Raw genomic sequence first — 27,327 nt, 5'->3', positions numbered from 1 at the left:
GCTCAAGGGTGCGGGAAAGAGGCCTGCATTCAGGGCGTTTCCAGACTGTTCGAGATCACCGTCAAGCCCCAAATCCCATTCTTACAAGCTCCTAGAGGTCTGCTCTGGATTTACCCTAGACATGAGTTCAAAAGTTTATTCTTTTTGAAAAAAGTAAATTTTTTGAATGAAATTGCTGAAGAACTAAGTGGAAAAGTTAGCTTTGGAAGGTTCCTTTTTTGGAAGTTGGTCTAAGAAGCAAGGCTAACTTGTTTCCTCGGGTAGTTTACAGATAAATGGGTGCCTGGGAGTCTGGAAATGACCCCTCTATCCAGGAAGGGGCTCTGGAGTCTCCAGTTCATTATTCCAGACAGAGTTACTGGTGCCAGGACTCATCTCCTGTGTGTGGAGAATTCCTTGGCTGGTACCCACATCCTCTCAGCCCCAGCACAGCCCTGGCCCCTAAGGCTCGTGGCTGATTAGGATTCCCCAGCAGCTTGAACAGAAATAAGTCTATCCTGGAGTTAGGAGTAGTGAAATTAGCATGACTTCACATCTGTTATAGCATAATAGGGAGGGCTTATGTGAACTGGGAATACAGCAAATTATATTTGTATCCAACAAGAGAGGAAGAATAAATCACTACCAGAAAAGTATAGGTTTGCCAAAAAAACAAAAAAACACACACAAAAGCATAATTTTACCCTAGCAGTCCACTAGGGTATGAAAATGTTAAGAAAACTCCCTATGAGATACTCTTATCTGTGAAGATATTTTACCGCTTTCTCTTGACCTCATCTCATGTGTTGTCCCTAAACTTCACTCCTGAGCTCAGGAATCCCTGAAGGGTCTCTCCTGCCAGTTCCACCGTCACCTCCCTGGCCCTGCTCCCGGGAGGCTCTTTCTTACTGAGGACCGCAGCCTGCCATGCAGCGACGCTCTCCCTGGTATTCTCATGGTTGTTAACCGTCTTGAAGGAATGACACTCCAGACTCAGTTTCTTAGACAGACCTGGAGAATTTTCTTAATGCCACTTGCTGAGAGCATCGGTCCTTAGTAGGCTCTAAAGAACGGAAAGGGTGAAATGTCTCCTGAGAACAGAACCACAGGGGATGTCTTCTTCCGTTCTGGAGACCTGCATTTGGGATTAAACGGTGTATGAGACTTGCCGATAAGTCAGAATGTGGAATTTGGAGAGGACGTACCCTGCGGCCTTACCAAAAAGAAGATGCACCTTTGCTCCCCACGTGTGCCTGCGCTCGTGGGTGCTCTGCTTTTGTGAGGTTTTCTCTTGGCCATCTCCCTCCTTACGCCTCTCCAGTAGAACAGTTGAGGGTCAGTAGATGACTCAGAAATACGTTTTGAAAATCAGGGACTCCATCCTTTCCCTAGTCAGTTTGCAGAATGCCCTGTCCCTCCGAACTGGGCTTAACCAGCAACCCCATCTCCGGTGACAGTAATTTTCCTGAGTCTCAAAGGTCTTTCTGCCCTATGTAGCTTAAGCAGCCTCTGATAGCGCAGGCAGATGGATCTGGCAAGGGAAGTCACTTAACGACATTCTGCCTGTTTGACTTAATTTATGATGTCTGTTATTAGTTAGTTGTTATCATGAAATTTGGTTTCATTTCAGAAACTGGGTGGGGGGATGTTTTTGACTCGGCCTCTTGGAGAATTCTGAAGGCAAAAGTTATCTGCCAGGGCTGTTAGTGATTCTCAGATGAGGCACACAGGGTTTAGGGAGAGTCTGAAGGAGGGGCCCTAGAGACGCCCTCTTTCCAGGGAGCACTGTCAGCAGAGCGGGGTTAGCCGGGCCACGGCCATGAGCCACAGGCCCCAGCAGCACGTTTCCTACTTTGAAAACATCAGTTTTAAAATATGCCTTCTCTTTGTTCCAGAAGTGAGTTTAGTACTGATTCTTGCTGATCTCCATGGTACTTTTAGCCTGATACAATGATCTTATGAAAATATAATTTGGATTCCAAAGAAATCAGGCGCTTTCCAGATTCTTATCTCATCTGTTCTGAGTGCATCTCCCTGCGGTAGGGAGGAGAGCGCTGAGCCAGGCCTGGGGCGCTGCAGAGATCCAGGCCCTCCACAAGGCCTCCCAGCAGCAGCGGGCCACAGCCAGACAGGGAACGTGCATTTAATCATCTGTCATTCTCCAGGCCTTATTATTTCATGCAAGAGCTGAACTTGGAGCTCAGTATTTCTACTAAAGATGCGTCTTTACAAAATGTTTTCCCTGTCTTTCCCTTATCAGTCTGTGATTTATAATCATTTAACTAAAATCCATGATTACAAAGGAACTAGAAAACGTGGGACTCACACTGTGTGTCGTAGAGCAAAGCATCTCGAGGCCAACATGGAAAAGTGGCTGAGCTGAGATGAGGTATCCTGTGGAAAAGCCGGCCCGAGCTAGCAGGGCCCAGGTGTGAGCTGTCTTTCAAATCTAAAGCCGTATGGTTCTTCTTTCTAATGAGTGAGAAATTCCATTGAGACTGATAACTTCGTGTGGAACCCCCTTCCCTTCCCAAGCTTATAACTATGACTATATGGATTCACATATTTAAAAACATAACTGGTTTCAGTCACACTTTTTTTTTTTTTTTTTAAATTCCTGAGGCAGGATCTCACTGCGTCGCCCAGGCTGGAGTGCAGTAGTGTGACTAGAGCTCACTGTAGTCTTGAACTCCTGGGCTCACGTGATCCTTGCCTGGCCCCCCCAGGTAGCTAGGACTATAAGCGCACACTACTATGTCTGGCTAGTTTTGTTTTCTTTTTGCATAGACAGGGTTGCACTATGTTTCCCAGCCTGTTCTCAAACTCCTGACCTCAAGCAATTCTCCTGCCTCGGCCTCTCAAAACACTGGGATTATAGTCATGAGTCCCACTGCATCCAACCAGTTTCAGTTATTCTTAATGAAGCCTTAGCACTATGTTGGAGACATGAGGTTCTATGTATTGTTTTTTCTTTTCTTTCTTTTTTTGAGATGGAGTCTCACTGTCTCCCAGGCTGGGGTACAGTGGCACGACCTTTGCTCACTGCAACCTCCACCTCCCAGGTTCAAGTGATTCTCCTGCCTCAGCCTCCTGAGTAGCTGAGATTACAGGCGCGTACCACCACACCAGCTAATTTTTGTATTTTCAGTAGAGACAGGGTTTTGCCGTGTTGGCCAGGCTGATCTCAAACTCCTGACCCCAGGTGATCCACCCACCTCGGCCTCCCAAAGTGCTGGGATTAGAGGCATGAGCCACCGTGCCCGGCCGAGGTTCTGTGTATTTTAAAATTTAGAAAAGCAGTCAGCGCTTTCTGTCAAGTGACGTTCTACACTCCAGGAACTTGGTTGGACTTACATAAATTGCAGCAACGAGGTAGTATGTAAAGTAGCTAATGCCAATACACTTTGAAATATGGCCTAATTCAGCGTCTTGAGTAAGGGTATGTATCTATCTACCTAATGATGCTTGCATTCAGCCTCCTGAGGTTGTCTTGCAATCCCTCATTCTGCCTCTATTCCCCGCATGGAAGGCGTAAGGCGGCGCGGCCAGGCACAAAGGTGCCCCGCACCTCTTCTGACTGGAGCTGCTCAGAGAGGAGGCTCTCTGCCTCCTGGCCAGCCCAGGGCTCCGAGTTTCCCAGGACCTCAGATAAGTTTGCCCCATGTAAGCATGAAATTGAGTCATTTAATTCAGAAGCCTTTTCCACAGGATGGTGCTGGTTTTAACATCCTTTATAAAGAGCACTCCCAGCCGCAATTGACTTTCTTCTGCTCAGAGTGTACATGGCAGTGGCATAGCATGTACAACACACCTAAGAGCAGGCAATCAAAAGCGAGGATGTACCCGCCAGCAAACCTCTGGCCGCTGCCTCAGCAGCTGGTGGTCTTGAGCAAGTCACCTCACCTCTCTGAGCCTCAGTTTCCTCATCTGTAAATGAGGATGATAGTACTGCTCATGTATAATGTATTTAGATCAGTGACTAGCATGTTCTAAGCACTGAATAAATATTCAGTTTCTGCGTCTCCATTATACAGATGACTTCATCCTGCCTCACTCGGGCTGTTGGCCAGCATTGCTACTGTTGCAGGTTACTGTCCATTTCAGCCTCCCCTTCCTTCATCTGCACACTCGTGGGGCTACAGTGGCCTTAGCTGTTGATTGTATTGTACTTGTTAGGAACTGGAAGCTGTCTTAAGAATGAAATGCTGTACTTCAGTGCCTGGCCTGATGAATTGTGGTGGTTCAGCTGCAAAATTCTGTGTGTGGAATGGGCACAGTTACTGCAGAAGTGGGAGAGTCTTGCGTAAAGCACCTTTCCAGCTGTTCATCATTCATCCTAGCTGCATGCGTGTACAGTGACCTCATACGCAAAGGGCGGGTTCATTTATGCTCGGATATGTATTGGCCACCCACTCTGTGCCATCCCCATGATAGGTGTTCAGCACACAAGAATGAATGAAGGAGACAGAGCCCCACTCCCCTGGCGAGCTCTAAGTGACAGGTTCCGTGTGACGTCTGCTTCCTGCTTTTACTCATCTTTGTTTTCTGGTTTTCTAGGTGATGTGGCTTTTTGTAGTATTTTTTAGATGAGTTTTTTAAGTTCTCACATAAAACCACAAACTGAATGTCGTCTTTGATCATTTCACTTACCCAATCAGAAAAGCAGACTCCCCCAGGCAGAAGTAGAAAGCCTCAGTTCTAAGAAAAGACAGATTTTGTTTAAAGTTTGGTTCGAAATGTTACCAGTGAAGTGTTTGTAAAATAGTAGAGCGCTGAAAAGTGCTTCTAATGTGAATTTTACACAACAGGATCAAAGCTACAGTTGGAGACAGTGATAAAGTTATGATTCAGACCCAAAGCAGGTATTTATTTTGGTTGCTGTTCCTAGCGAGGGCCCAGTCAGCTGGTTAACATTAGCTGGTTGAGGTCAGCTAGTTAATGTTAGATCTCAGATCACTGTCCCTCCATGAAAGACAAAAAGAGGTATTTCAAGTTAAGTTTCCTGAATAAAAAATTGCTTTGGTCACTCAGGAAATACGGCCGACAGGTTTCTTGGGTTAAATTGTCCTAAGAAATTTCTTGCTTCCCAGAGCCTAGGGGAGTACACTAAGTGAGGCAGGTGTTTTTCAACCGTTCGCTTCTTCCCCACGCTCGTTCCCTTCTCCACTTCATAGCCAAAAAGCATTTACCTGGCACGCCACGGGGCCGCCTGTAGGGCCTGCACAGCACCTCTGGCATTTCTCATTGGCATATGCTAAAAGCAAGAATACAATGTTGGTCCAGGTGAGCTTCTGTGAACCCTTGAAGCCTAATGCATGGGAGCTGACCTGTCTCTGATTTGCCTAACCTTTTTAGTTGTATCTTTTAAATGCAGCCTTTTTTTATCCACTATTTCATTCCAATGCATGTATGTAACATAACACACTCAAGTCTTCCAAGATCAATTTTCACATCAGAAAAGCAGTGTGTGAGCAGGTGAGTAGACAGTGGAGGCACTGGCATCCTCAAACACTGTCCTCACTCATTCTTTTCCAGGTACGGTGTTGAGTATGGTAAGCTGCTGGTTTTGAAAACGTTTTTTCTCACGAAATTTTTTTTTTTGTTTATTTTAATTGTGGTTAAAAAAATGCAATATAAAGTTTACTGTCTCAACCATTTTTAGGTCCTCACAGGTTTCTTTCTGTGCCCCTAACGTATCAGAGCCTATCACAATAGTCCTCCTCTTTTAAACTACTTAAGTGGCAGGTTTTCGTGAACGCTTCTCCTTGGAATTTGGCCTTATGTAAAGCGGCTTTGGCGTTGGCGTGAGCACGGAGGGCCTGTTGTTCACGTTAGAACGGCTGCTGATCAGCCCCAGTCTCTGTGAAGTTGCCCTGTGGAGAAGCTTGGGTGGGTGAGAGCCTGGGGCATAATAGCATTTATTACGGAAATTGTTCTGGCTGCCTATAGTTGCCCTTTTTTGTAACCATTGCTAGTAATAGCACTGTACTCTCTAATTCCCTCTAACCAAGTAATCATTTTTTGGCCTACTCTGTGTGAAACCTTCATGGAACCGCAAGACCCTTTTGTGAGGTTTCTGAATGACTGAACTCTAGTGGGCTGTAGGATGTGACGGTTCACGGGAGTTAATACACTTTGTTCTTTAGGGGAAAATGGCTTTTATTAGGCTACATTCCCCTTTTGCTTTTGAATTGCTCTCAGAAAATTGGTCAGAACCCACTTGCAATTGATCTTTACCACATTAGACTCTTGTTCTTGAAGTAGAATTGTTTGCAGCGAAGACTGCATCACCCACCACATGGTCCTAGAGAGCCCCTCTTCCTCAGACAGAGCTTGCCCCAGAACTCATCGCGGAGCTTGGTGATTCAGACCAGGTGTTGCCGCTGTCTGTCGAGAGCCGTATGTTCCTGAGCCATACAGGCCTTATTGTAGTGTCCAGGGCGGGGGTGTTCTGAGCAGCAAAGGAAGACGTGACAGCTCGCAGTGTGAAGTCCCCGCCATGGCTCTTATTAGTTACAGCCATTAACTGCGTTCGTGCAGGACGATGATATGACATGGTTTCTTTGGAAAACATGAAAAGTAGAGTTCTCTCTGTTCTGTGTGATAATTGTTGAAGGTTCACATGCTTGCAACCAGAGATGAGTATTTCATTCTCTCGGGTGAAATACAGTAAGTTGTTTATTTTCAGCCATTCTGGAAAGAATTCAGGAAAGGAACCGATTTGATTTTGCTAATTGTCCATATGTCTGGGCCTAAAGAGGGACATGGTGTAGTCTTTGGAGGAGGCCCATCGGTGGTGGGTCCCTGGCCCCTGGTCCAGTTAAGGCTGTTTTGTTGTCATGCTTGTTAGTCACCACATTCATTTTTTTAATAGTGAAAAGTTGGAAGGTTTTTAAAAAAATCTGTCTTCTGATATGAATCTCACAAGTGTTAATGTGAGTCATGGAAAGTGAGATTTTCACAAATTGCAATCCTAAATTCAATGCATGTGGTGGGAGCCCATGATAGAAACCCATTAAATATATAGAAGCAACGAAGATACTGTGAGAACTCGCACAGAATAAGGTTAGAAAGAGAAGGAAATTTTTAAACTAGATAAATAAAATGGTAAGTCTTTCAACTGGGGGTAGAAATTCTCTGAAAGCCAAGACCTCCAACAGACGTAACATACAAGATAGGGGCCGAATGTTTTCTAGTTTGGAGTTTAATTTTTCTTAAAAAGCAGTGACGATTTGCATTGCTTCCTCAAAATAGTTATTACAAGTCCTTTGTACACAAAAAAGTTTTTTTTTTTTTTTTTAAATTAGCAAACCTGGTTTCAAAGATGTTTTGTAGCAAGAAGTTAAAAATACTGAAATGTGAGCATTGAGGCACATCCACAGGACAGCTCTTCTCCGGGCTGGAAAACAGCCATTTAATCCTCCCCTTAGTGGTGTGGGTCCTCTCTTTTTGGGTAAAGCCACTTGATTTACTGGGAGATAGGAAGATTTTTAAAATAATTGTAGTGCCGTTTGAAATATTGTTCTGTTGTTGGATTTTCTGAACAAGTTCTCAAAAGCCTTTAAAAAGGAATTTTAACTCTGTATATGATTCTTTGGCAGAACATGCTTGATTTTTATTTCTTATGGCCTGTCAAGTACACAGATGTTTCCAATAGTTTTTGATTACTCTTTAAGGGCCTAAGAAATCAGTGCCAGAAATAAAGTCTAGCTTAATCCTCCTTCCTGGGCAGCCCCTCTCTCCCCTTCCCACCCTTCCCCCACCCGCAGCCCATGGCTTTGAGCCGTCTGGAAAATTAATAAGACTCTGGAGAATGAGGCAGCCAGAGGGCAGGTGATGAGACAGTGCACTTCCCAGCGTCTGGGAGGGGGCTGCTGGAAGAATGTCAGGGAAGCCCAGTGGGTTTCTGCTGGGAGCTTCTCACATGCACTCAGTGAAGCGGCAGGTGGCATCACTGGGGAGCTCTAGCCAGACCCAGAGGCCTGGGAAGGGCAGGTCCAAGGGACCATGGCAATCTGGACCCTCCTTCGGGGCCTGCAGACCGGTCCTGTGTTCCTGGAACAGGAAGCACCCCAGCTGTAAGTCACAGGACTAACCACTCCATGAGTGTGGTTCTGCAAGGAAAGTTCTTTTCCAGGCTGGGCCTCTACCTTTGAGCTTTTAACATTAGCATCTTTGATTGTTCAGAGAGCTGTAAAATTTAGCATGGGTTTTCCACGGAGAAGCTTGTAAGATTGAGAAGGGGTTTTATGAAAACTTTCCTTGTGGCCTCGCAAAGCTGATTCACTTTGTCGATACTGTGCTTCATGATGGGAGAGCTTGGTTTGGTTTTGATCTTTGTGGTTGTGTAGTGGACATGTGTTTCTTATTCTGAATATCTGAACTTTCTCTTAAAAAAGATAGCCTCCTACAACAGGAGGGTAATCAACAGCACAGAGCGTGGCAGAGGCTCCCAGAGGTCCTCAGCACAAGGGGGCGGCCCCAGAACACAGCACGAGTGTGAGCCGTCGGAGGATGCAGACTCCTGGGTCTCTGGGTGTGGGCTTGTGCCCAGTGGAATGTTTCCCAGCAGGAGGCTGGGCCATTCACTCCTCACCTTCTCCCACTCCCACAGCCGGCCCCATAGCCCGCAGCACACTCTTGTGTGCCTGTGGTTTGTCTGGGCTACTGCCCTTTAGCAGGAGGCAACAGAGGAGAGCTGAGCGGCTGCAGGGTAAGCACAGGCAGAGTGAGCTCCTGAAGCCAGTGAGGAAAATCCAGGCTTCGCTTCGGGTCTTCAAATGCAGTGCCTTCATTTTTAGAGCCATGTGTCTTTTCTTTTTCATTTCACAAATATTTGAACGCTAGCTGGATGCGAGGCAGGCTGAGGAGGAGTCCCACTCCTAACAGCTTCTCTAAGCCACATGCCTACCACCATTGGCACTGGGGGACTCAGGGTGACTGTGCCCAGCCCCATCTCCGCCCTCCCAGTCCAGAAATGGAAAGTTCACAGAAGAGTGAGGTGAGCCTGCTTCTGGTGATGAGGGCAGACACACACATGTGTAACTCCAGGCATGGCTCACTTCAGAATTGAGGTGCCATGGAGGACAGGCACGAGAGGACCTCTCGGAGCCAGTGGGGAGCTTAGAATAGAGAGGACATGGGGGCTTTCAGCAAAAGGGATGGTATGGGCCACTTACAGGCAGGACCCCTCAGGAGGAAGAAGGAGGTGCTTCTGGCCGCTGGGGGGCTTTTGCTTCTGTGCTAAGGCCTTTGTGTGTGAGAGTTTTGCATAAGAGGATGATGTGTTTTTAGAAGGTCTCCGGCCAGCAGTGTTTAGATGGCTTGGAAGGAGAACCTGGAGTCCGTCAGGGAGGCCGCTCAGGAGCCCTGTGGGATCCAGTGAAGTGATTGGTATGGGAGTGCGGAGAAAGGAAGTGATCGGACAGCCGCCCAACGTCTGCTCCACAGCATTTGGAGGGAAGAGAGTGGGGTTTTTTCAGCTTGAGTGACTTGATGGTGATACTGTTACCCAAAAGGCAATACCAGAAGAAAAAGAGTTAGGGAGTGGGAGGGCATCACGAGTCATGTCCTAGACTCTGCATTGGGGGGACAGGGAAGCATCCAGTTGCTCAGCAGGGACCGGAAGCCATCTGCGCTTGGGACGCGAGCGTGGGAGGAGTCAGCTTGAGGGTGTGGTTGAAGAGCCCACGCAGGGGGACAGTGGAGAAACAGCAAAGACAGAACCTGGAACAGTCCAGAGACCGGGAGCTGCTCTCGGGATTCTCATGTAGGAAAAACCGAAGAGATTCTTAGGTAGGAGGGATGTTAGTGAGCACATGAGCCCTGTCCCCATGGAGTTTACAGTCTGAGGGAACACAAGGCTCAGGCCCTCTGAAGCAGACAGTCATGAGAAGACCATGCACTTGTTTTACCGGCAGAGGCCATGGGGTATGTGTCGTTAGAGAGTTTATGGATGAGCCTCTAAGGACCGGAAGAGTTTCAGTAGGCGTAGATGGGAGTGAGCATGGTAAAAGGAGAGAAGAAGGGGAGGGAACATCAGGCTGGAGGAACCAAAGGCCAGAAAATCCAGGACCTCTGGGAAACGAGCCAATGTCTGCAGAGCCTGTGGTGCGTGCTGTGTGTTGAGGCCTGGAGTAGGGGAGCCTAGAAGGAATCCGAGGACAGACCCCAGGGCCTCGGGAGTCACACCAAGGGGAGCCCTGGACAAGCAGGAGGGGGCGCTTGAAGGATTCTGAAGACAGGCAGGCATGCTTTGCTGTGGTTTCAGGGTCGTAGCACATTGCCTGTACAGTCCCCTTCTTGTAGCTGCCTCGTTCTTGACCCAAGGGATGCTTAAAGAGCCCGCATACTCCAAAGCATGGAACACCCAACACTGGGTCGGAACAGAAATTTGGAACAGAACTTTATCTCACTTTATCACCGTATTTCATGATAATCCCCCAAATAGCCTTCAAGCAGAATTTCTTTTAGTTTGCCGTAAGTTAAAAAATGAGTATATGTATAATACCACTTTGTGAGGAAGGAAATAGAATGTCTAAGGTTCAAGAAATTTGGAAGCTCTTATGAAAAATCGTATTTTCATCTGGGGAGCACAGTGATCACACAGCCTCGGAGCACTCAGCGCACTCCAGAGCAGGGGAGGCTCTCCACCCACCTCACGGGAGTTCCCAGCTGTGCCTGACGGCACCATGGCTCACACTGGCTGACCTGTGCTCTCTTCCTCTGTTCCCCCCAGCTCTCTGGTGGCTGTGAGCTGACAGTGGTGATCCACGACTTCACTGCTTGCAACAGCAACGAGCTGACCATCCGACGGGGCCAGACTGTGGAAGTTCTGGAGCGGCCGCATGACAAGCCTGACTGGTGTCTGGTGCGGACCACTGACCGCTCCCCAGCGGCAGAAGGCCTGGTCCCCTGTGGCTCACTGTGCATCGCCCACTCCAGAAGTAGCATGGAAATGGAGGGCATCTTCAACCACAAAGGTAGGAGTCGGCAGGGCATGGGTGGCAGACGCCTACTGGAAGTGGCCCTGAAGGCCTCTGTCTCCGCGCCTCTGCTCCTGTCAATGTTCATGAGCTTCCTTGTCAGCTGTGCCTTCAGCACGTGGTCACTGACTCTCTGGGCATTTCCATTCCATCAGCACCTGAAGAGGAAATGAGGATTTCACCCATGATTCAGAAATAATGAGTGATCTCCTCACTTCCAGGGTGGTGTAGTGAGATACAACATCAGTTTAGAGAAGAACACTGATTTCGGAACATTCCAGTTACCTTCTTCTGTGTGTCATGACACCTCTTGGAGGCCATCCCCTGGCTCCAGAGGGTTAGTCATTCCGGGGAGCTAATGAAGCTGCACGAGAAAACAGCTACTAATCAGCTCCCCTGATTAATTATAGGCCAAGCCATGTTCCGGATTTCCCAGGGCCTAAATGTGAGTTTACTGTTACCTCGGTAAGAAACAGGAAGAATTAAGCTGTTGTTTCTCCAGAAATCCGAAGAGAAGGGCAGAGGATTTTCAGACTTTGGCCAAAAGCCAAAGGTGTCCACTTCCATGTCTGCTGATGCTGCCCGTGCTTTTGGAACAGCGGTGGGCTTCGCCTCGTGGAGGCTTTGCGTTTAGCGATCTGAGCCATGCTGGCTTTTAGCCTGTTGCCAGAATGTTTCTAAAGTTGCGTCAATATAAGTCCTTGAATTTGAGTTGAAAATAAAGCACAACTCTTCCTGAAATTAGTCTGTTCTGCAGAGGAGCCCTGGTGAACTTAAGCATGCCTCAAATAACACTTGTTCTGAAAGATTTCTTCTGCATGTGCCTTTCCTGTGGTATGTTCCTTACTTCCTGGTGTTCACAGTTGCAGGCTAGCCAAGGCGAAAGAACTAAGCCTTCATCACACTTGGCTTTGTCCAGAAAACTTCTAGTGGAGGTTGGGTTTTTGAATGGTACCATTTTGTTTTTCTCTATGATACTCTCTGACATTCTTGTACCTGGAAAGTGACTCTCTGCCCCTCACAAACCCTCTTAGCCCCATGTTTACCAAGAAGGTGTTTCTTAATGAGCAAGACCTGCTGTGAACTTACGCCAGCTAGTGGTTAGGGGCTCACAACTGTATCCATTTTTTTTCTTATTTCCCTTATTTATTTGTTTATTCATTTATTTATTTCCTGTAATGCAAGGAAACTCATAAGATGGTTTGTTCCCGGCCAGGCGCGGTGACTCACGCCTGTAATCCCAGCACTTTGGGAAGCTGAGGCAGGTGGATTACCTGAGGTCAGAAGTTCGGACTAGCCTGACTGACACGGTGAAATCCCGTCTCTACAAAAAATACAAAAAATTAGCCAGGCGTGGTGGCAGACACCTGTAATCCCAGCTACTCGGGAGGCTGAGGCAGGAGAATCGCTTGGACCCAGGAGGCAGAGGTTGCAGGGAGCAGAGATCGTGCTATTGCACTCCAGCCTGGGCAACAGAGCAAGACTCCATCTCAAAAAAAAAAAAGAATGTTTGTTCCCTTGCAGTGTTAGGAACTGCACAGCAATAGACAGCAGATGTGGGTCAGAAGTAACATGGAAATGGAGGGCGTCTTCAACCACAAGGGTGGTAGGAAGCAGTAGGACATGGGTGAGGTCCTGACCATATCCACATCCAGGAAACCAGGCAGCTTGGCCAGAATCTTAGGAGACAGAGGCCATCATCAAAAAGTCAGGCAATAAGGGATAAGAATTTAGACGTGGAATCCAACAAAAGACATAGGAACTGCAGGAGCAGGAGGCCTCTGCCCCCTGAGAAGCAGAGACCCAGGCTTGCCTCTGCTCAGCCCCACAGTCCTCCCCCTTCTCATGCCCTGTGTGTGAAGAGGGGTGCTGCCCCCGCGACCGGAAAGACATTGGCATGTGCCAGCCTGTCCATGCCAGCCATCCACATGCTTTTGCCCATCCACTCTATCCTTTTGAGCCTCTTTTCAGTATAAGAGCTGTTCAGACTTGAAGGATATGCAGCGAGTGAGTTAAACATGGCCCCTCTCTGCACACCATGGCGTGCGTCATTCTGGCAGCTGGGTGAGACCCCCTCCAGGATCAGATGTTCAGGCTGCCTTGCCTCACCCTCGCTTCAGAACTCAGGGACAGTATGGAACTGGCTTTACAGATTTGCCTCTTGTCACTTGCTATTAAAGTTAGTTTCCTACATGTCTCTGACTTTTACTGCTCTGACCTTTCAGGCGGGAGGAAAGAGCACCTTCATTCAGTTCTAGTTTCTCTACATTTTCTCAGCCTTAGTGCCTCAGTCATTTTTTCATAACACCCTGATCCAACTTTTACATTTTTACCTCGAATGTAAAAAACATGCCTATTAAGGTCAAGTGACTATCTATTTGCTTGAGAATAGTAAGCTAATGAGTCTTAATTACTCAGATCAGCCAACAAGGGTCCGGAACTCATGATGAGCAGTGCTCAGGTTCACGTGGTGATTTTGAAGCTGGGCTAGACTTGGAAGTCTGTTGGACACTGAGAATTCATGGAATTTATGAAGACCAGATTTCTTTTATCAGCTATATATCCTTAAAATGATTTGGGAGAGGATAAAAATACAGCTTATTTTAAATGAACAAGAAATTTAATTACACAATTTGTTTTTCAAGGAGATAATTTTGTGTCTGAAACAGGACTCTGCTGTGAACATCATTCCACTGAGAAATGCTATCTTGTGGCCAGGTGTGGTGGCACACACCTGTCATCACAGCTACTCAAGAGGCTGAGGTGGGAGGATTGCTTGAGGCCAGCATTTCAAAACCAGCCTGGGTATCATAGCGAGACCCCGTCTCTTTAAAAAATGCCTTCTGTTTTGTGGACAAAGCTTGCTTTGGAAGCTCGCATGTCCCGGCGTCCTTTGGGCCAGCTAGCCTTCGTGTCTGATGGCTCCTTCTGCTCTTGCTCTGGCCATCCTTCCTCCATCTCAGCATCTTGGTCATGAATTAAACAGACGCCGGGCATAGCAGGATTGAATAAGGGTTCAACAAACCCTTGTGTGCTCCAGCAGTCTTATTTCTGTTTGTCGTTTATGCTGTCTGCCGTTACCTCAGAGGCTCTGGGGCTGGGGCCTAGGTCTGGAGGTTGTGTCTGTGCCTCCAGCGAGTCTCCGGTGCATTCCCGGCTGAGGCCCACTCAGCTCCCTTCACTCTCTTCCACTCGAGCATGTAGCATGTGGGCTCACTGTTGAAATTGGTGTCGTGTCACCATTGTTGATGACTCAGTAAATCCAAGTTCTCTTCCCTTTGCATTGTCTCAACTTGTAAAACTTGTCACTCGTACCTATTTATTGACAGTCTTGGTCACAGGAAGTAAAGAGAAATATCAAGAATGTGTATATTTCCAATGAGACCAGTTCAAAACATCCTCTTTGCCCTCCGCTGCCCTGCTTTTTTCACCTTTTCCCTTTCTTCCCAACCAAGAGTCACCCTACACAATGGTCCTAGGGATTTAGCTCCAGTGCAATCGGAAGGAAAAGTAGCCAGGAAAGAGCAGAATAGTCTTGTCGTGAACCTGGGCAAACGAGCATCTCTCACGCTCTGTCGGATGCATTTCTGGAGTGCCCAGCAGGAGTCTTTTTGACTGATAGTGTTTTGAGGGTGGGACAGGAGTTCGTACCCTGGCCTGGGGAGGGCCTTCCGTCACACTTCTCACTCAAGACATCTGGAAAACCACCCCATGGCCTGTGTCCTGCACTGCCGCTGCCCAGAGCCCTTGCCATGCGAAGTTGAATCTGGAAGGCCCCTCTCAGCCTCCATGGAATTGTTTTTTTGCTAAAATAAGGCTTTAACCAGGAGTTTGAGGCTACAGTGAGCTATGATCAAATCACTGCACTCCAGCCTGGACAACAGAGTGAGACCTCATCTCTAAAAAGTACATAAATAAAATGAAGTGGGCTTTAAGAAGTGACCTTTTGTTGGCAAGGGAGGAGTGAGTGGTGAGCTTGCAGGCGCGGGCTTCCTGTTGGGAGGCCTGAGACAGGGCGGGTGCAGGTGGCCTCTCAGGGCCTTGCCAGCTCTGACATTCTGAGTTCAGATTTCTTAGAAGGCTTTATGAGCAAAGGCCGATTCAAAACTGCCGTTTCCTTACACCAACCCATAATGTGATGACAGGTGGCCTTTTTGCTCGTGCTTTCAAATATGTCTAGAAGAAAACACCCACTTACAAAAATTAGCCTTTACCACTCTAAAAGTCATTCACAATTTTAAAGCTTTTTCTCCTTTGGATAGAGAAAAAGTATGGTTCAGTACCTGCATTTTATTTCGAAGAAGTTCAGAGTATGAGTCATCTGCAGTGAATGAGAAAATTAAGGGGAAAAAAACCATGAGAAATAAAACCTTTTGCTTGTGGGTGACTTGAGCCTCTAAACCCAGGGGCTTTAACTCAGGATGCTACATTTTACTATGGTAAAATCTGCGCCAAAAACAGTCCCCCATAGTTTACCACAACTCCAGCGGGCACTAGCAGAATCAGCTCTCAGGCTTGACCAGACTGGCTGCAAGTAGTGAAGAGAAGATTCGGGGACTGTCTTTCGTAAGTGTAGTGATACATGATTGCTATTAATAAAATGGGGCATTTTCTCTAACTCAAGTTAAAAATGAGAAAGAGACATATTTTCATTCTAAACTATCCGAAATGTTGACTTTTCTTTGGGTCCACCCTGCTTTTCTCCAAGCTCTCCGTGCTTCTCTCCATGCTGTCTCCCAAGGGTTTTCTTGTCCACTTGAATAGTTTGCTTCTCCACGTGAGTGTCTTAGCAACTTTTTCAAATCTAAAGTATTCAGATTCCCTCTCCCACCATCTCCCCACTTGTTCACCCGAGAACATGGCCAACACACATGAGGGTCTCTCCACTGCCCGCCACATGTTTTAGAAACTGGTAAACTCCACATAACAAAATGTATCGGCTTAACCATTCTTAAATCTACAGATCAGTGGCATTAAGGACCTTCACACTGTTGTGCAGCCGTCATTACCATTCACCTCTAGAACTCTTCTTCCACCTTACAGAACTGAACCTCTGTGCCCATTGAACAAAACCCTCCGCTCTCTCCTCCCAGCCCCTGGCACTGCCCCTTTCCTTTCTGTCTCCATGAGTTTGACTGTTGTAGGTGCCTCGTGTGAGTAGAAAGTCATGTAGTCTTGTCCTTTTGGGACTGGTTTATTTCTTGTAGAAGATTCCATGTTCTGACCTGTGTCAGAACTTCCTTTCTTTTTAAGGCTGAATAGCATCCCCTCATATGCAGATGCCACATTGAGTTCAACATTCATCTGCTGATGGGCACTCGGGTTGCTTCTGCCTTTTGACTCTTGTGAATAGCGCTGCTATGAACATGGGTGTACAAGTAATCTCGTCAAGCCCCTCCTTTCAGCCCTTCTGGGTGTATACCCAGAAATGCAACTGATGGATCATACGGTACTGTTGTCTGAATGTTTGCGTCCTTCCAAAATCCATGTGTTGAAATCTAACCCCCAAAGTGGTGGTATTAAGAGGTGGGCTGTTGAGTGGCAATTAGGTCATGAGGGCAGAGCCCTTGAGAATGGGATTACTACCCTTACAAAAGAGTCCCAGGGAGCCCTTTTGTCCTTCCGCCACGTGAGGGCACAGAAAGCACCATCTTTGAGAAGCAGGCCCTCTTCAAATACTAACTCTGCCAGTGCCTGGATCTTGGACTTCCCAGCCTCAAAAACTGTCAGCAATAAATTTCTGTGTTTTTTAAGTTATCCAGTTGAAGGTATTTTATTATAGCAGCAGGAATGGACTAAGACATATGGTAATTCTATTTTTAATTTTTTGAGGCTGCCCACTCAATTTTGTTAACTTTATCTCAATAATATATTTCAAGTATCTTCTCTTTTCATTTCCACCATTACTCTTACCACCTGATCGCCCAACCTCACTTCTTGCCCTTTTTTGTTTCACCTAAAACATAAATGTTACCATACTCTCTTGCTTAAATTTCTTCGGCGACTTTCTATTGGTTAGAGAATAAAATCCAGCTTCCTCACATGTCCAACAAGACCTTTTGTCTCATGCATGCACATGTACACACAAACACACACGTGCACACACGTGCACCCCTATACGCCATCCCCTCTTGGAGCCGTGCGTCAGGTAACAAAGGGGCTTTTTTTCCCACTCACTCACCCCTACCTAACAGTTCCCATCTCATCAAATACAAATACAAAATCCTCATGAAAAAAGTAAATGTATTCAGTGAGTCCATGGAGGGGAGGAGAGAACAGAATAAATCTTGGTCTAGTTAGCAACTATTTCCACACAGAGGCTCCCATCAGGGCAGCTGAAAAAGTCCAGTTAGATGAACTCCAAGGAACACTGAAGACCCACAAGAAACTGTCCAGGAACTCACTGAAAGCACCTTAAACAGATTGTGACAGGAATGAGACTGTTGAACTTAAAAATGGGATAGAGGAACTGCAGACAACACAGGTGTTTTAAACAGTAGGCTCGGTAGAGAAAGCAGCGAGTCTTCGCAGATGGCCGGCACCGAGAGAGCCAGGGAGAAGCAGAGGAGATGGGAGCGGAGGGTTGCAGGGAGAGCTTTGCACTGAGCCCTGTAAACATGGCAGAACTGCTCAGCGGGAGACTCTCAGCATGGGCACAATCGTGGGGAAGTGAGTGCAGTTCATTTGTAATCCTGTTGTTGAGTTCTGGGAGTTTTTTGTTTGCTTTGTAACTTTAAAGGTATACACTTTATATAGATTTATTTATTTGCTGGGACTATTACTCAGAGTTCCTAGAAATGCACACAGCTTTTTTACCGGGGTTACTCCTCAGAATCACTTGTCACTTTTTTGAATGAATGAATGAATGAATGAATGAATGTGCCAGGCTGGATGCCTGGAGGTTGGGAGCTTCATCTGCGTCACATTCTAACGGGTGAACACTAGGGTAAGCACAGTGTGACTGCAAAGCCAGGGTGTGTTTCCATCAACTCCCAAATGACAGTGCCTGTGTGCCCCTGTTGTCCTCCCTCCAGGACTGCCTCCTCACCCTGCCACTTTCTTACAGCCCCTCATCTAAACATCTGGCCTGGAGGGGTCATGGCTTAGCCTGTTGGCCAGTGGCCCCACCACCGTCCTTTACCCTGTGCAGATCAGAGGAGGCCGGTCTGTCCCCTGAGTTCACATGTCCCCTTCACCCCCCATGGCACAGATGAGACGAGGTGACAAGACTTTCACAGAGTTTGCAGATGATGGAAGAGAAGACTCCAGGTTGCCAGGTGTGTCCACTCTCAGGAACTCCCAGCCCAGGCCTCACTGCTTGCACTCCCAGCCACCCCCAGCACGGGGGTACGCCAGTGCCGTTTCCCTGCTCAAAATACAACCAGTAACCAGAGACGACCTCACCCCTCCAACCACTTTCCAAGGTGCCAGGACAGAGAAGCCCTTCACTGGCCCACCCAGGGCAGTTGACAGAGGGATGCCCTCCTTGGAGGGGAGCCTCACCTCTACCCACAGGGCTGTGGTCTTGTCCTGGATTCTCACCTGGGCAGTCACGTCAGGATGGAGGTATCCCATGTCAGCCAATTCTTTGGTGGGAGTCACGTAGTCTGAAATGACCCGTGGACAGTCCAGGCTGAGCCACAAAAGCCGGACCTGGGTGCCTTTTTGGTGCCTGCTCTGACTTGAGTTGGATTCATGCCACAGACACCTACAGCCACCAACACAAGAGCCAGCCACACAATGAGCAGAGAAAGTCCCTGTTGCCTCACCACCCAAAAACTCCAGCTTTGCAGAGACCGAGGTTCTTCTCTACCTTCACAGAAGCCTCTGCGACCAAACACAGAGCTCATCCTTCTGAGGCCTCTAGCATTTCTCCAGGTGTTTTTCAGAGGACTTGGTTTAAATTTGTTCATCCCAAATGTGGTCTTCCCCAGGTCAGGAAATGATCTGCCCCAAAGGTGAATCTGAGTCTCCCCAGTCATATGAGACTGAAACTGCTTCTAACATTTCGGTGACCTAGTAACTTTTCCAAAAATGTAGGGTATTAAGAAGAGTTTAGTGACATTAAAAAGTTTAGTCAAATATATCGTGATTCAGGTATATTTAGACATTTGCTTCATGCCACATTGCCACTGTTATCAGAAACACACCCCAAGCACACTAATGCCTAGGCATTTCAAACCCGTATCTGCCCACACATTCTTAAAAATACATATACTGAGAAATCTATATACATTTTTTTTAAATTAGCTTGGAAAAGAGCAGTTGTATTCTGTTTGAACAGCTGCTAATGTCAATTCCTGTGGGAAGAAAGACCAAAGAACACGGAGTTACACCAAGAATTTTCAAACAAAGACGCTGTCCCTTTCCTAAGCACTGTGCAGCCAAGACTGAGAGATCAATCTGAGACCTGTGATTAAGGAGCGTTTTCTATGTAGCATATAATTACGGAGCCACACAAGCGGGCCATTACTCTGTTGAGTGCTTTATGTTTGAGGTATTTTCATGTTCCAACTTTACATTAAAGTGTTTATTAAAACAGGAAAAATCCACGAGCAGGTGTTGACACTATCCATATTAGATCATCACAAAATTATATATATACCACAGTCATAAACAATGAGAAATGGTCTTCCCACACTTGCTTTAAATGGCCATGACCTAGTGTTTAGGGAAAGCAGTAAAATCAGCGAGGAGCTCCTGGGAGAAATGAGACAGGCCCCGCGGGGGTGACTCATGGGCCAACCAGGGCCGCACAGGTACCGGGCCGCTGCGTCCTCTCCTGCCTCTCACTCTCTGGACCCTGGACTTCCTTTACTGCCTCTGTTCTGACATTTCGTAGGCATCAGACTTTGCTACTTACTACACAAACGGGGTTCCCTTTTAAATTTGTTCACTCTAGTGAGCATTTGCAGAAGCTGTGAAAAATTACAGAGGATGATCTGTTGGGTAAGAGATGGTTTAAAAGTCCAGCTTGCTGTTTTTCATTAAGTGTCTTGAAAATGAATAAATGGTGGTTCTGGAGGGAAGCAATCATATAATTCTGCAGGGTGGGTCTCAGCTTGTTTCCTGATAGTGTTTAGCAGCTCATGGCTCTGAGGACACCTGATAACACAGCAGCCAGGCACTGACGGAGAAGTGTGTGCTGAACAGACCCGAGTGTGGCTTGGCTCTTGCCTTATGTTCCTTTCTCTGTTCAGAGAAGCGTGAGATGAGATTCTGTGATTATATTGTACTCCTTGGGCTGACTTTCCCATACACGGAACGTTTTACAGATCCTGACAGCTGAGCTGAAAATGCAAAGAGAAGGGAAAATGCCTTAAATTATTCTGGCTAATTTAGAAGCAGCAGGCCTTGGAAGTCTTTGTCATGTGTCCCTGAACAAATCTTAGGGGAGCTCTGGTACCTATTCCAGAAAATGCACATAGGCACAGAACTTCTACATACAATTTCAGACACCCCACCCACATTGAGAACTTTTTTCTAAATAAGAGAAAAATTTTAAGACTTACAAGTTATGTTTAGATATTTTACATGGTTCAGAAAACAAGACATGAAGCGATATAAACTGAGAAGTTTTGTTCCCACAACCCCACGTGCCAAGTACAGATAACCATTTTTATTCATCTCTAGCTTGTGCTTCCAATGTTTGTTAGGCATATGTAAATAAGTGAATAGATATGCATTTCTCCCTCCTTTTCCTGACATGAGAGGTGGCATATTTTGCCCCTGGCTGTTATCCCTTGACCCCATTCCAGTACCTAGAGACCTGCTTCATTTTTTTTCAATGTGCAGTACTTCACGTGTGTTTGTGCCTTAGTGATTAACTCGTGTGCTGTGCAGGGACATCGGGCTGGGACCAGCCTGTTCACTGCTATAAACAGCGCTGCGGGGGATACCCTCGCATGACTATCATTTGGTCCATGGACAGGTGTGTCTGGAAGATAGACTTCGTAGAATTGGTGGGTTAAATGCATTTATGGGGGAAAAAAATCACAGTAAAACTTTGCATGTAATGATATTTGTGTGGTTTGTTTTTTTTTTCTAATTTTTTACCCAAATAGCAAAGTAAATAAATAAATAAATTGGCCTTTTTGAATGGGCGACTTTAAATACATTCCTATAAATTAAAGCTTGAGTCTCTGTGTGACCTGTCTGGAAGGTGAGGTTCGGATGGATGTTTTCCCACAGAATTACAAGAGCATGCAATGAAATATTTATGTACATAATCTTTCATCAACATTTTTGCACTTTTATTTGAGATTCTCCACATAGAAAATAAATGGCAGTGATTTCCAAAGAGCAAGTAACTTCTCTTCCCTCAGTATGTGTTTAAAATAGCTTTCGTGGTGCCCCGTATGCCTTTCATCCTTGCAAAGTTCTTCATGAATCCAAGCTATGCAGTTGCGAGAGATACATTCACAACGCTGGGCTGTTGATGGCTCTCCTAACGGGCCTTGGAGTCTCCGTATAATCTCCACTCTTTCTGAAGGATTCAGTTTCTTACCACAAACATTTCACAGTGAATTTTGTTTTATTTTATTTTGTTTATTTATTTTTTGAGACAGAGTCTTGCTCTGTCACCCAGGCTGGAGTGCAGTGGCGTGATCTTGGCTCACTGCAACCTCCGCCTCCCCAGTTCAAGGGATTCTCCTGCCTCAGCCTCCCGAGTAGCTGGGACCTCAGGCACCCACCACCACACCCGACTAACTTTTATATTTTTAATAGAGGCGGAGTTTCACTGTGTTGGTCAGGCAGGTCTCGAACTCCTGACCTCAGGTGATCCGCCTGCCTCGGCCTCCCAAAGTGCTGGGATTACAGGCGTGAGCCACTGCGCCTGGCCTGAATTTTGAATAAGACCGTTTTTAAAGCTCTCCCAAATCTAACTTCCTTCCTTCCTGACACTGTGGAAGAGTTTTGAAGGGGACAGAAAAGGGCATGGGGGCAGGAGGCCACCCTTTGAGCTCTTGCCCCCGTGACCGCCTCTCCCAGGAGAGCGTCCGCACGCCCCTTCCTGGGATTCCGTGTGGCTCACGCTGGGCTGGCTGCCTGGGGCTTCTGAGATGTGTTCAGGGTCTGCCCTGCTTCATCGTGGTCTGACCAACAGTGGCTGGAACACCTCAGACTTCACACAGTTGGTCATTCCACATCGCAGACTACTCAGGGAGGCATCATCTTCCCGAACCTTTCTAGCCAAATGTAGGACTGGGCCCCCAAGGTGTTTGTTATTTGAAGGTCCTTTCAAACATTCGAGAGGACAGTAAACAGGCTCATTTGCCTTGGCTGCATTGCATGGCGGCTCTGGAATTCTTTATTATTTTTGTCGAGAAATGAAGCCCTGTGTGTTCAGTTGCATCTGTTCTCTTCCCCACCCCTTTTCATGAGTCTGTAGAATTGAATGCTAGAAGGGAAGAATATTAAAGTTCTCTTCTTAGATATAGATTTGTTTCCTACTGTCTTAAAAACATTTAGATCATTTCAGTCCTGGATCGTGGAGCAGTTTATTAACAGAAGGGGGAGAAGGGTGTATTCATCTGCTGGCTGCCATAGCAAAATCCCAGAGCCTGGGGGATTAAACAACAGACATTTATTCTCTCCCAGTTCTGCAAGCCAGAAGTCTAGAAGGAGTCAGTAGGGTTGGCTTCCTCTGGGGCCTCTGTCCTTGGCTTGCAGATGGCCACCCTCTTGCCGATTCTCTGTATAGCTGTCTGTCTCCCCATTTCCTTTTCTGTAAGAACACCAGTCAGGTTGGATCAGCACCCACCCTGAGAGCCTCATTTTAATTTAATCACCTCCTTAAAAGACCTTGTTTCCAAATACAGTCACATTCTGAGGTACTGGGGATTTGAACTTCAACATGGATTTTAGGGGGACGCACTTCAGCCCATAGCAAGGGGGCCATTGGAGCCTTAAGAAATTAACAGTAGTAACAGAGAGCACGGGGTGAGAACTTGTCTTTGCCAGCCACAGCCCTGTTCTCTACGTTCCACCCTTAAGATACCCTCATGACAACGTAGACATACACCATTATCATCCCCATTTTAGGGTAAGAAAAGGAAGCATAGAAAAATCACATAACCAAACATAGCACGGGATGTAAAGTGAGAATTTCAAAACAGCAGTCAGACTTGAGAGTTCAAGTTCTTAGGCACTGTACCCACTGCTGTCCATGCACGTTGGAAGAAACCTTTGGTGCAGGGAGGAAGCTGGAGCCTATAGAGACAAACTCAGTTGCCCAAGGCTAGACATCGTTTATGGAAGAGCTGATTCTAGAACCTGGTGTCTTAAGTTTGCTGCACTCTGGCTTTGCCCATTCGTGAGAGGCTATGGGCCCTCCAACAATTCCTCTCTATGAAAAGGATCAAGTTCCAGTTTTCCAGTTTGAATTATGATCTAATAATTCCAAATGCATTCCACTGCCCAGAGAAGTCATCTTAATGGAAATCTTTTTTTCATCAATCTTTTTTTTCATCTTTGGGGGCCAAATTTCTCCTCTTCCTCCTCCCCTAATTACAGAACTTCACTCACAATGAGCATGTTATGTACGAGTGAATAAGTGGAAAAAGCAATCACGAAGGAAAAGCCATGTTTTCTTTATCAGTTTGCATCCAGGAGTAAAAGATTTTTGCCCCAAACTGTTGTTCTGCCCCCCTTCCCTAAATCAAAATCAGCTGCTTGTTCTCCTTCATGCTTCCTTAAAGGAGCTAAAGAATTCAGCTTCCTGTCAGCTCCCCACCGCCGTCAACCTTGTGAATTTGCGCCCTATATCTCTCATTCTCTGAAGTTTAACAGAATTGGGACATCAGAAGCACATATTGGCAGTCAAGGGTTAGCTACATGGCTCTTAATTTTTTGAGCACTGTTGTTTTTGTTACTTTTTTGAGAAACACGATTTGCGAGGTTACCACATTGTATTGCAGTTCTGCAAATAATCCACAATGCTGGTGCAAACGAGAATGTCACATAGTTAAAGTGAAATGTAAAAAAGGAGTATTTGAATGTTTGTTTTGTTAAAGAAAGAGAAAAACTCACATCGTTTGTGAAAAGATAGTAAATAAAGCAATGAAAAGGAGCCTATCGAATTCTTGGCACCTACATGAAGAGTTTGAATGTCTCCATAAAGGTGCTTTTGTGGATTGGCAACTGTGCTAGAAAGCAGCAGGAACTCCTGTGCTGAATGGAGCCCTAAGAAGCAGGGGTTTCGTCATCCCTTTCCCTCCAGAGCAGGAGGTATTATCTATGGGGTAAAGAAACCGGAGAAAACTTCCTCTGAACAGGAGTATCTTTGTGCATGGAACCTGAGAGACTCCATCCTGGCGGTGCAGCTGTGCTTGAAGCCAGCACTGTGGACATATTGTGCAGAGCGGAAACGCATGGGGAAGAAAACGAGGGCCGGGGAGGTGGCAAAAGGAAAACAGTCCAGCATTGCTACTTTAAAAAAATGATATGGCATTTCAGAGGCCGAGCATCCTCAGCTGCAGAGCTGTGTGCTGCTTTTAATAATTGAGGTTTGAGGACTGACTTCGAGGTAGAATACTGAAATTTTATCAGTATTAATCAAGTCTCAGAAAACACTTCTAATAGAGGAAATTATAATATTCCTAATCATTACATGCTTCGAGATCTAATCTCAGAATTCAGCTAATGTTTTATATATCTAGTCTTTTGCTTTTGAGGATCTTTTCATTCTATATTAATTGCTTAATTATAAATATATGTTTACTCTTCAAAAAGCATCATAATTTCAACAGAAAGACTTCAGGTCCTTTGGCTCATCTTAATTTTAGGCTTAAGTGTATTTCTAGTCTTCATTTTTAAAGCACCGTTTGTTTGTTGATCCTTTTTACTGCTTTTGTTTTAGACTCCTTTTGGCAAAAATGACCTGTCTCATTTTTTATGAGCAGATTAATAACAAACACTTGAATATTGAAGTCCAACTTTTAAATATTTGAGAAATAATTATTACAAGAGAAGGCTACATAAAAAGTAAATTTCATGGGCATTAACTTTGATCATGACCATAAAAGCTGCTTTTCAACTAATCTAAATAAAAATACTTTTGTTTTCACAAAAATAAGATTGACTATTGTAATTTTTGTTCATGCTTTTGCCCCACAAAAGTATGTGGAAAAAATATATTTTGTATTGTGTTCCTTCAGTACATTTTTTTCAATAATCATAAACCCGTTTATTCACAGATCTTTAATTTGTCTGATATGTTTCTTTTTCCACAAAGATCTTCTCTGACTTTACCTACTTTTTTCTGGTAACTTTTTCATACTCTCAGTTTCTTTAGCTATTTGCATTTAAATAACACAACACTCAGTTTTTATTTTTTTAAACTATTATGAAATAATTTTGGACCTACAGAAAAGTGACAAAAATAGTTCAGAGAATTTCTATACACCCTGTACCCAGCTCCCCCAATAGTAACATCTCACATACGGTGATGAAAATCAGGGCATGCTCTTAACTAAGCCCTGGGCCTTCTCTTGGATTTTGCTTTCATGTCCTCTTTCTGGCTTAATACCCAATTTAGAATCCACATTGTATTTATTTAGGTTGATGCAAAAGTAATTGCAGTTTTTGCCATTTCGATGACAAAAGGCACAATTACTTTTTGCACCAACCTAATAATTTCCTCCAATCTGTAGTAACTCCTCAGTCTTTTTTCTTCTTCATGACCTTGACAATTTTAAGGCATACTGGTCCTTTCATAAGATGCTTCCCAATTTGAGTTTATCTAATAGTAAATAAAGCAATGTTTTCTCTTAAATTTAGCTCATGCATTTTGGGCAAGAACAGCATTGACGCTATTGTGCCCTTCTCCGTGCATCACGTCAGGGGCATGGGGTATCCTGAGACGTCTCCCTGCCGGTGTGTGGACCTTGGTCACCTGGCTAAAGTAGCGTCCGAGGACTTTTCCTTAGTTCAGCTAAAGACGGGGTCCTCATCCGTCCCATGGCCACGAAAATTTAGGCTCGCAGATGGTTTCAAGGCTGAGTAAAGCAGGGTTTTATTGGGTGAAAAGGGGAAAAAACGGGGGGAAACAAGGATCCTCCAAGAGGCCAGACTCCCTGCTAGAGCACCCACAGTTTGAATCCCAGGTTCCACACAGGAAGAGGAGAAGCCGGGCTGCTCCCCGCTGCAAAGGGTACAGAATTCCCAAGGCTCCACCCCAGCGTGCAGGCTGGTTGGAGTGTTTCCAGGGACCCCCTTTCACCTCACTGTCTCAGCAGCATCTGCAGCATTTCCCCCACTGTAAAGTTACTGTTTTTCTCTTTCTGATTGATAAATACCTTGTGGGGAAATATTTTTGAACTGTGCAAATACTCTGTTTCTCATCCTACCTTTACCCTCTAATTTTGGCATCCCTCAGTAGTTCTCGCCTGCAGCACTGTAGTGCTCGCCTAATGGTATTTCATGTTTTCCGCATTCCTTCTGAATTTATCAGTTGGAATTCTTCTCTAAGAGGTGTCCCTCCGCCTCATTTTTTATTTATTCCATTCTTTCTTTATATCAGTTGGAGTACTGGATACTTATTGTGCGGATCCTAACCCAGTGCTGTCATTGTTTTCGTCTTAGATTGTTCCAGCTGTGCCTTTCAGGAGCCCTGTCTGTGAACTTCGGACGTGTTCCCATCTTGTTTTAGAGCCCCCCTTTACCTTCTGGCACTATAGGATGTTCCAGGCTCATCTTGTATTTTCCCTGCCACAGCCCTGGAGTCTGCCGTTTCTCCAAGAAGCCCTCCTGGTCCCTTTTATTGGAGAATGGTCTTAGAAACTAAGGTTTGGGTGCTACATATGCTTGTTGCTGTGTGTTGCCTTGGATTGAGGCCCTCTTAGCAGATACGTGTGTGTACCAACCCATGCATACGTAAACATCTGTATTTTCTGTTTCTCCTCCTCCATCCTCCCCTGCCCCCATCTCCATCTCTTCTTGTATTCATCTGTTTTCATGCTGCTGAGACTGGGCAATTTATAAAAGAAAGAGGTTTATTGGACTTACAGTTCCATGTGACTGTGGAAGCCTCACAATCTTGATGGAAGGCAAGGAGAAATAAGTCACATCTTACTTGGATGGCAGCAGGCAAAGCGAGAGACAATTACTTCCCACCAGTTCCCTCTCACAACACGTGGGAATTCAAGATGAGATTTGGGTGGGGACACAGCCAAACTGTATCATTCCCCCCCTGGCCCCTCCCAAATCTGATGTCATCACCTTTCAAAAGCAATCATACTCTCCAGACAGGCCCCCAAAGTCTTATTTCAGCAGTAACTCAGAAGTCCACAGTGGAAAGTCTCATCCGAAACAAGGCAAGTCCTTTCCACCTATGAGCCTGTAAAATCAAAAGCAGGTTAGT

At 45.9% G+C, this 27,327-nt stretch overlaps 1 protein-coding gene across 1 annotated transcript in view; it reads left to right on the top strand.

Moving 5' to 3' along the window:
- TRIO (trio Rho guanine nucleotide exchange factor) overlaps positions 1 to 27,327 on the top strand; it is a 237,590-nt gene that overhangs the window by 137,575 nt on the left and 72,688 nt on the right. The window contains exon 32 of the mRNA XM_011951774.1: positions 10,718 to 10,941. Coding sequence (XP_011807164.1) covers positions 10,718 to 10,941 — 224 coding nt within the window. The remainder of the gene's footprint in view (positions 1 to 10,717; positions 10,942 to 27,327) is intronic.

This window comes from Colobus angolensis, unplaced genomic scaffold, assembly GCF_000951035.1.
Source record: "Colobus angolensis palliatus isolate OR3802 unplaced genomic scaffold, Cang.pa_1.0 Scaffold327, whole genome shotgun sequence".
NCBI lineage: Eukaryota > Metazoa > Chordata > Mammalia > Primates > Cercopithecidae > Colobus > Colobus angolensis.
Note: the sequence above shows the minus strand (reverse complement) of the source record. Positions and strands in the feature narration are given on the sequence as shown.